Source organism: Ochotona curzoniae, unplaced genomic scaffold (genome assembly GCF_017591425.1).
Source record: "Ochotona curzoniae isolate NIBS_2020 unplaced genomic scaffold, NIBS_Ocur_1.0 patch433, whole genome shotgun sequence".
Lineage (NCBI taxonomy): Eukaryota > Metazoa > Chordata > Mammalia > Lagomorpha > Ochotonidae > Ochotona > Ochotona curzoniae.
In genome coordinates, this window is record NW_024467010.1 from 809,536 (window position 1) to 818,833 (window position 9,298).

Below are 9,298 nucleotides of genomic sequence, written 5' to 3' on the forward strand. Positions count from 1 at the left end.
CTGGTGCGGGGGCTGAGGGATCTGGCCTGAGCCCTCTGCCCCCACTGTTGTAAGTATTTGGGCAGTGAGCCAGATGCAAGCTCTATCTCCCCATCACTCAGTCCTTCAAATTAATTATACATGTATTTATTACTTGTCCAGGATGGAAGGTACAAGATAAAAGTACAAATATCAATTACACTTTTCTTCACTTAGGATGAAATCTAGCAAACAGCTCTATTAACGATAGCAACAAGAGCAGCACAACATGAAGGCGTTTAAATACATGCATGTTATCTGATACTCTGAAAACTACAGATCTTGGCATCCCAGAGGCCCTGTGTAAGGGATGACAGTGTATGGTGTTAAAGTATACTTTAATATTTCATGTCATTTTCATGGGTTGGAACAGTTGTAATCTGTAAAAACTCAGAAACCCCAAAAGTCAGGGGTCACTCACCTTCTGAAGCCTGCAGCCTTTCAGGGGCCAGCACTGCGGCACAGTGGGTGAAACCGCTGCCTGTGACACGGCACCGGTTCCAGCTCTCTGCTTATGCTACAGCACAGGAGACGGTCTGCCATCCTCATGGGAGGTGGACAAAGCTCCTGGCTCCTGGCATCAGACTGACTCAGCTCCAGCCATTGCAGCCAATTGGGAATAAGCTAGCGGATGGAAGATCTTTCTGTATCTCCCTCATTTGTAATTTACCAGATACAAATAAATGAGTATCTAAAAAGAGAAACGTGGTTTTGTGGCAAAGCGGGTTTATCTACCACCTGCAGCACTAATATCCCATACGAGAGCCAGTTCAGGTCTTAACTGCTCCTCTTGCAACGCAGCCCCTCCCAACGTACCCGAGGGCTGGGATTCTTGCCCCAGCACCCTCGGGAGACAGGGAGGAAGCTCCTGCTCCAGACGCACGAGCCCTAGTCTTGCGGGGGCTGGAGGAACATCTCTCCGCATCTTCGGTTCTAACTCTGCCTTTCCAACAGATCCAGGCTTCAATCAGCACAGAGCACACACACATCAATGTCTCCAGTGGACTGTCCACAGCCAGGGTGCAGGGCTCTGGGGGGGGGAGGGTAACAGGCGACACCCCAAGCCGGGACCGTACCACAAGCACGCGCCCCATCACCAAGGCTTGCTCTGGACACCAGACATCAACGGCAGGGCGACCATCAGCTTCCCCTCCGCCCTGCTGGGGTCATCTCCGAGGACCAGGCCAGAGCGCCGGGAGCTGCCCTCAGCCTTTCCTGCTCACTCACGGTCAAGGGCCCCCAGCTGCAGCCCGGCCCGACTGCCTCCCCACACACCTGCGGCCCACTTGGGCCTCGCCCTGCGGCCCCCAGCCCAGCCTCCCTCTGGGAGGTCCCCGAGTTCATCCTCAGCCCGACTCCCCAGCTGGACGGCAGCAGCCCCCCAGGCCCCGCCCGGCCTCCCAGAGCTGCAGACCCGTCCCCGGGGCCGCCCAGGTGTCCCCTCCCTGGCTTCCTTCTCTGACCAAAACCTGGAAGGGCCTCGGGGGTCTCCCGCCAGCCACCGGCCGCTTCCTCCAGCCCAGCCACGGTGGGCAGTGCCCAGGGGGTGCACCTCCCCTCCCCGCTCTCAGACCCAGGGCCGGGCCAGTGTCCGTCAGAGCCGCCTGCTCGGGGACGGAGGCCCTCCGTGCCGCGCGGGCCAGGGCTCTCCTCCCGCGGCGGCCACACAACCAGCCAGGGCACCCACCTCAGCCTGACGATGAGCCAGGCCCGCGGCACCGCCGAGCTGGGCGCTCCGTCGAGGGGGGCCCCGGGCCAGCCTGCCCCGAGGGCCAGGGACGAGCTCCCCTCACGCCGCGGGCCTGCGGCGACGCGAGGCGCCCACGGGCTCCGGGCTCCACGCGCGGCCTCCTCGCGCCCCCAGCCGGCTCCTTCCGGTTCCCGGTCTCACCTGCGGGCGCTCTCAGCGCGCTGTGGTTCCCGACGCGACCACAGGAGGGCGCGCTGGAGGCCGCGCCGGGGCGAGGGGCCGGGGGCCGGGGGTCGGGGCGAGGGGCGAGGGGCCGGGGGTCGGGGCGAGGGGCCGGGGGCCGGGGGCGAGGGGCCGGGGCGAGGGGCCGGGGGCGAGGGGCCGGGGGCGAGGGGCCGGGGGCCGGGGCGAGGGGCGAGGGGCCGGGGGCCGGGGGTCGGGGGTCGGGGCGAGGGGCCGGGGGTCGGGGCGAGGGGCCGGGGGCCGGGGGGCGGGGGCCGGGGGCGAGGGGCCGGGGGCCGGGGCGAGGGGCCGGGGGCCGGGGCCGGGGCGAGGGGCCGGGGGCGAGGGGCCGGGGGTCGGGGCGAGGGGGTCGGGGCGAGGGGCCGGGGGTCGGGGCGAGGGGCCGGGGGCCGGGGGCGAGGGGCCGGGGGCCGGGGCGAGGGGCCGGGGGTCGGCGTGAGGACCCCGCCGGCCGCCCCACCCGGTCCCGGCCGCTTCCCCCGGGCGCCTGGCTGCGCCCGGGGCCGGAGCCTGGGCAGTGGGACCCGCGCCCACCAGCCCCTGGCGCCAGCAGTCCTCGCGGGCAGACGACGGGTGCTGCCAGCCTTTGCCCACCAGTCCCTCGCTAGCCGTTGGGCCACCCAGCCCCCTGAAGGGGTGGGCTAAGGGCCGGGAGTGACCGAGTCTCTGGGACCTGGGGGTTTTCCAGGGAAGAGTTCAAGGACAGGCCAGGGTCATTGTTTGGTGGGTAAAGCCGCTGCCCACATGGATCTGCTCCACTTCCCACCCAGCTCCCTGCTAACACACCTGGGAAAGAGCAGAGGACGGCCCAAGTGCTCGGACGCCGGGATCCACGTGGAAGACCTGGAGGAAGCTCCTGGCTTCGGACTGGCCATTTGGGTAGTGACCAGCCATGGAAGATCTCTCTCCCTCCTTCTAATACCCTGCGTTTCAAATAAAAATAAGATATTTTAAAACAATTTTATCTTGGGTCCGGGGCCGTGGCCTAGCAGCTAAAGTCCTCACCTTGGACGTGCCAGGATCCCATCTGGTCACCGGTTCTAATCCCGGCAGCTCCACTTCCCATCCAGCTCCCTGCCTGTGACCTGGGAAAGCAGTCGAGGACGGCCCAAAGCCTTGGGACCTGCACCCTGTGGGAGACCCGGAAGAGGCTCCTGGCTTCGGATTGGCGCAGCACCGGCTGTTGCACTCACTTGGGGAGTAAGTCGTGAGACGAAAGATCTTCCTCTCTGTTTCTCCTCCTCTCCGTATATCTGACTTTGTGATAGAAACAAATCTATCTTTAAAAATTTTATCTTGTATAATGGTTACATCGTTTTAAAATTTTTTAAGAGCTCTCTCTCGCTGTAGCGCCGCCCTCCAAACAGCTAGCTACTCTGGGACTTGTGCCCCCAGGGCTTGGGGTCTTCCTGACCCACCCACTAGACCCCCCCCAGACAGGGAGCTGGCACAGCCTCACCCTGTTCCGGCCCTGGGCAGCCTCTCTGCTCAGCCAGGGCACGGAGTACACATAACAGACCACTCTAGGCGCAGCTGACACCCAGGAGGTGCGCAGCTCCCTGAGGGTCATGCTGGTTGCAGACCTGACACCGGGCATGGAGCTGCCATGCCTGCATAGGCACCCCTCTCCCAGCTGGAAGTGGGGCCTAGCAATGAGCAGAGGTGGGGCCCTGGGAGGTGGGCGAGGGGCGCAGGGGTCACGGTGGGGACTTCGGGGTCCTTCTCTGAACTCCCAGGAAATGCCCCCTCAGCTCCACCCCGCATCCATCTGGGAGAAGGCTGAAGGGGGCCTGGCCAGAGGGACGCCGGGGACTTGGGGGGCAGGCCAGAGAGCTGAGGGAGACCCCCTTCCAGCAGGGCCCCAGGAGGGCAGGCAGGCAGCTGCTTGCAGAGCCTGAGTGTAAACTCCGCAAACGGGCAGGCAGGGCCTGTCTGTTCTGGAAGGTTCCGTGGGCACCTGGGACTGGCCTTGACACCACGCGCCCCCTGCCGGCCGTGGTGGGTGGGTGTCAGTGCTTTGACGCCACACTTCTGCTGGGTCCACGAACCACCCTGATTCTTGGGGTCCTGCGCGCCCCCGCCTCGCCCCTCTGTCAGCTGTGACTTCGTCACCTGCCCCTTAGGACCAAGCCGGTGGCTCCAACGTCGGCGGGCGACAGAGGGGAGACCCGGGAGCAGCCCGGGGAGGAGCAGGCCCCAAGCGCCGGGCATGGCGAGCTGGTGGCCCGGCCGCGCCATCCACCTCATTCCCCATCAGCTCCCGGCCACGGCCCCAGCTCAGCAGCCGGGCAGGCGGCCTGAGCAAGGGTGTGCGGCGTGCGCTGCATGGGGCGGGGGTCGAGGGCTCTGGGCGGGGCCCCCACCGCCTCCCCAGGCCCCCGCACCGCCTCCCCAGGCCCCACCGCCTCCCCAGGCCCCCGCCTCCGCCCCCCACGCACCTGCGCTGGCCTCCCCCCAAGCCCCGCGGGCGGCGGGCGGCGCGGGGAGATCAGAGGACCCGGAGGAGTCGGGCCGGGGGAGGGGGCGGGGAATTTCCCCCCACGCCTGCCGGGGCCTGCCCCTGTCCCCCTCCCCCGCCAGATGGGGGGCACCGCCGGGGAAATTCCACCGCCCAGCGGCGAGGGCTCGGGAGAGCCGGGGCTGGGGGTCCCGGAGTGAGGGCGCAGCTGCTTTCCTCCGCAGACGCCAGCTGCCCCTGCCTGTCCGGGCCCAGCGCCCCCGACTCCCGCCTGTCTCGCGGGGGCCGCGGCGGGGAGCGGCGCTTTCTTCTTCCGCCCGTTGGCGTCGGGAGCTGGGCAGGGGCCGTGGACAGGGGCCGTGGACAGGGGACGTGGGCAGGGGCCGTGGGCAGGGGCCGTGGACAGGGGACGTGGGCAGGCACTGCGCGAGCACCTGACGCGCGTGCTTGGGCGTCCCGGGGGCGAGCAGCCCGGGAGGGGGTCGCGCTGCCCGTCAGCCCGTCTCGTCCCCGTCCACACCCCTCAGCCTGGAACCCTCACCGACCCCCGGCTCTAGAGAGCGTGGGTGGGGCAGGGGCGGGGGTCCTGGGGGGCAGGCGTGGGAGGCGTCTGGACCTGCCGCCTGCCCAGGTCCCAGGCGGGGCTTCCCGTCCCCCGGGGGTGGGGAGGGACCCAGCAGGGAGGGACGCGAGGGGGCAGGAGCCAGTGCGATAGAGACCCGGGCCAGGACGCAGACAGCGGGCGCGGCGGGAGGCCAGAGCGCCGCAGCCGACACCCTCGGAAGAGACCCCCATAACCCCCAGGTAGGAACCGGCACAGGGAGACTCCAGAGCGGGGTGAGGACCCCGCAGAGGACAGCGACCTCCCAGGGGCTGGTGCCTGGGACAGGACAACCTCCACTTGACTAAGGGCGATGGGGACTCAGCCCCTACCGGGCCTCTTCGTCCTGCTCATCCTGTCTCCGCTGCTGCGCCGGGCCTCGGCGGGGAGCCTGCACAGCCCAGGTGAGTTCAGGCCTCGCCCCCAGGGCTGGGGCTCGGGCGGGCAGAGGGCAGGGGCCGAGCAGGTGGCTGGAGCTGAGCTGCCCGAGGGCCCCTGGTGGAGACAGGCGTCGGGGGACCGGGCCAGGGGTGACGGGAGGTCGCGCAGGCCGGGGACCCTGGCGAGCCGGCATTGGGCTCCGAGGATGCCCGGCCGGAGTCCGGACCTCCGCAGGTCCTGCCCTTGCCGTGCAGGCCTGTCCGAGTGCTTCCAGGTGAACGGCGCGGACTACCGCGGCCGCCAGAACCGCACCGGCCCGCGCGGGGCCGGCCGCCCGTGCCTCTTCTGGGACCAGACGCAGCAGCACAGCTACAGCAGCGCCAGGGACCCCCAGGGCCGCTGGGGGCTGGGCGCGCACAACTTCTGCAGGTGAGGGCGGGGCAAGCCACGCCCAGGAGGAGGGGACGGGGCGGGATTGGCTGCAGAGCCACGCCCAGGAGGAGGAACGGAGCGACGGGTGGGGTGGGGTCTGCGTGCAGAGCCACGCCCAGGAGGAGGAGCAGGGCGGAGCGATGGATGGGGAGGGACTGGCGTGCAGAGCCACGCCCAGGAGGAGGTGCTGAGGTGGGGCCAATGTACAGAGCCACACCCAGGAGGAGGAGCTGGGCTCCGGGTGGGGCGGGTCCACGTCCAGAGCCACGCCCTGTGGGAGGAGCTAGGGCGGGGCCACTGCACAGAGCCTTGTCCCTCAAGGGTCCCTGGGCCCGCACGGAAAGGGTGGGCTGCGTCTCAGGGTTGCAGCGGGACCGGGGGTCTAGGCCCGCGGCTGCCATCCTGCAGAGCCACAGACTCAGGTCCTGAGAACTGCTGAGGATCCCCACAAGCCCTGGGGCCCTCTGAATGACGGCCAGAAGCTCCCACAGAAACCCAGACTCCTGAGGCCTGCACGGCCACGCTGCGCCTACTTGGGGGGCAGGCCTGACCCCACCCGGGCCTGACCACCTGTGCCCCTCGCCCCGCGGGCAGGAACCCCGACGGGGACGTGCAGCCCTGGTGTTACGTGGCCGAGACCGAGGAGGGCATTTACTGGCGCTACTGCGACATCCCCACGTGTCACAGTGAGTGGGGTGCGGGCAGCGGGCGGCGGGGCGCCCTCCCGCGCAGGAGCCTCACTCTGCCGCCCCCCCCAGTGCCCGGGTACCTGGGGTGCTTCGTGGACTCGGGGGCGCCGCCGGCTCTGAGCGGCCCCAGCGGCACCTCCACGAAGCTCACGGTGCAGGTGTGCCTCCGCTTCTGCCGCATGAAGGGCTACCAGGTAGGGTACCCTGGGCGCCCGCCCGCCTGCCCAGCCCTCGCCCCTGCCCCCACCCAGCCCTGGCCCCTGCCCAGCCCTCGCCCCTCTGCCCAGCCCTCGCCCCTGTCCAGCCCTCGCCCCTGCCCAGCCATCGCCCCTACCCAGCCCTCGCCCCTGTCCAGCCCTTGCCCCTGCCCAGGCCTAGCCCCTCTGCCCAGCCCTAGCCCCTGCCCAGCCCTCGCCCCTGTCCAGCCCTCGCCCCCTCCCAGCCCTGGCCTCTGCCCAGCTCTCGCCCCTGCCCAGCCATTGCCCCTCTGCCCAGCCCTCACCTGCTCTGTACTCGCAGCTGGCGGGCGTCGAGGCCGGCTACGCCTGCTTCTGCGGCTCTGAAGGTGACTTGGCCCGGGGACGGCCGGCGCCCGCTACTGACTGTGACCAGATCTGCTTCGGCCACCCGGGCCAGCTGTGCGGTGGCGACGGCCGTCTGGGCATCTACGAAGGTGAGGAGTGGGCTTGGAGTGGCGGTCGCGGTGTGGACGCAGGTGCCGAGCCGAGGCCTCCGGGTGAGGGGCACAAGGGTTGAATTCCGAGGTGGTGACGGGGCCGCAGGAAGGGGACCCACTGGCCCGGGGGCGGAGCCAGAGCAGAGATGGGGCGGGGCCTGGGCGGAGGTGGGCGGGGCCTTCGGGCACTGGGGCGGGGCCTGGGCGGAGGTGGGCGGGGCCTGGCTGTGGACAGGCGAGCGCGGAGCCCGAGCTGCCCCAGGTCCTGACGGTCCGGCCCGCCCGCAGTGTCGGTGGGCTCCTGCCAGGGGAACTGGACGGCGCCGCAGGGGGTCCTCTACTCCCCGGACTTCCCGGACGAGTACGGGCCGGACCGGAACTGCAGCTGGCTGCTGGGCCCCGCGGGCTCCGCGCTGGAGCTCACCTTCCGTCTCTTCGAGCTGGCCGACCCGCGCGACCGGCTGGAGCTGCGCGACGCCGCCTCGGGCCGCCTGCTCCGCGCCTTCGACGGCGCCCGCCCGCCGCCGCCCGGGCCGCTGCGCCTGCGTCCCGCTGCGCTGCTGCTGACTTTCCGCAGCGACGCGCGCGGCCACGCGCAGGGCTTCGCGCTCACCTACCGCGGTGAGCTGCGTCCCCGCCCCGCCCCCGCCGCCCCCGCCGCCCCGGCCCTCACACCCCTCTCCGCAGGGCTGCGGGACGCCGAGGACGGGGAGCGGCCCCGAGGCTCCGCCCAGACCCCCGCGGGGTCCCCCACCAACGCGAGCTGCAGCCCCAGGCCTGGCGCTCCGCAGGCCCGGCCAGGCGGTGAGGGGGCGCGCCGGGCGGGAGGCCGTCGGGGAGTGGCCCCGGGGCTCCGCCCTCACCGCGCCCGCGTGCCCGCCCGCAGCCCGAGTCCTGTCCACGGTGACCGCCGCGTCCATGCTGCTGCTGCTGCTCCTGTCGCTGCTGCGGCTGCTGTGCCGACGGTGCGGGCATGGGGGGCTGGTGGGGCGCTGGTGGTGCCCAAGAGGGGGCCGAGGAGGGAGCGGGGCTGGGATCCTGCTCATGTCTGCTCCCTCTCTAGGAGCTGCCTGCTGGCTGCGGGGAAACGGCCGTTGGCGTTGGGGCCTTCCCAGGGCGCCAGGAGAAGCTGGGCTGTGTGGTACCGCCGGCCCCGAGGGGTGGCCCTGCCCTGCCCCTCAGTGGATGCCCAGACAGAGGGCCCTGCCGCGGGCTACCATTCCCTGAGCGCCTCCAGCCAGAGCTCTCTGCGCTCGCTCATCTCCGCCCTCTGACCCGGACTCCCAGGGTCCACTGGACCCTCTACTCGTGCTTGAGATGGACACTAGGGACGCTGCCCTACCCTACCTCTGCCCTCTGCCCCTTTAAGGGCAGCTGGGCTCAGCTCATCTGGAGAAGACCCGACCTCGGATAGGAGACTTGCTCTGGCCCTTGCAGCGCAGCAGGTGGAGGCCAAGAGGAACCCAGCCCTCCTGTGGGCCTTGCTTGCTGCCCCGATGAGGGACCAGAAACCACCCTGGCACCTCACGTGGGAGGGATTGGGGGCAGCAGAGGATGGCCCATCTGCGTATCTGACTGCCACCCGCCTGGGAGATCCCCCGCCGAGCTCCTGGCCGGCGGCTCCCAGGCCCAGCGTCCACTTTCACAGGCATCTCGAGGGTAAACCGGAAAGTGGAAGATCTCTCTCTCTCAGGTCACTCTGCTTTTAAACAAGTAAATAAAGCCCCCCCCCTTTTTTTTAAAGAAAAAGATCTGCCCAACTTTAAAGGACCTCTTGGTACAGGTCTTGGCAAGTGCCCGCGTGTCGCGCGGAGCCACACTAATCAGCCGCCGGGAATGCGGGTGGCGGGCCAGAGCGCAGAGAACGCGGAAGAGCGAGTGGGCGGGCCGGGGTCGGTCTTTCCCTCCTGTCTCCAGCTCTCCGCCTCTATTTACCGTCCCGGGCGGGGCACAGGCCGCGGATCAGGACAGGTCCAACCCCGACAGCAGAGCCTCGCCCGACGGCTCCAGGTGCCTCGGCGGCGCCCTTAGCTTGGGCGTCCACGCGCCTCGGCAGCGCTCCGCCTTTTGCAAGGCGGGATGGGCCGGCTAGAGCCTCGGCCCTTGCGAA

The 9,298-nt window shown here is 69.4% G+C and overlaps 1 protein-coding gene across 4 annotated transcripts; it reads left to right on the forward strand.

Moving 5' to 3' along the window:
• Positions 1-5,017: 5,017 nt before the first annotated feature.
• On the forward strand, positions 5,018-8,922 carry LOC121167841 (kremen protein 2-like). 4 transcript variants are annotated; one of them, XM_040997512.1, is made up of 9 exons: positions 5,018-5,414; positions 5,646-5,820; positions 6,418-6,509; positions 6,582-6,706; positions 7,032-7,185; positions 7,477-7,809; positions 7,876-7,992; positions 8,075-8,153; positions 8,252-8,922. In XM_040997512.1, exons 1-9 carry the CDS (start codon positions 5,324-5,326, stop codon positions 8,460-8,462), a joined length of 1,377 nt encoding a protein of 458 aa, XP_040853446.1. In that variant the 5' UTR covers positions 5,018-5,323; the 3' UTR covers positions 8,463-8,922. The 4 variants fall into 4 exon arrangements, with proteins under 4 accessions (XP_040853446.1, XP_040853448.1, XP_040853447.1 ...); XM_040997514.1 differs by having other exon boundaries at positions 7,149-7,185; XM_040997513.1 differs by lacking the exon at positions 8,075-8,153.
• The last annotated feature ends 376 nt before the right edge of the window (positions 8,923-9,298 follow it).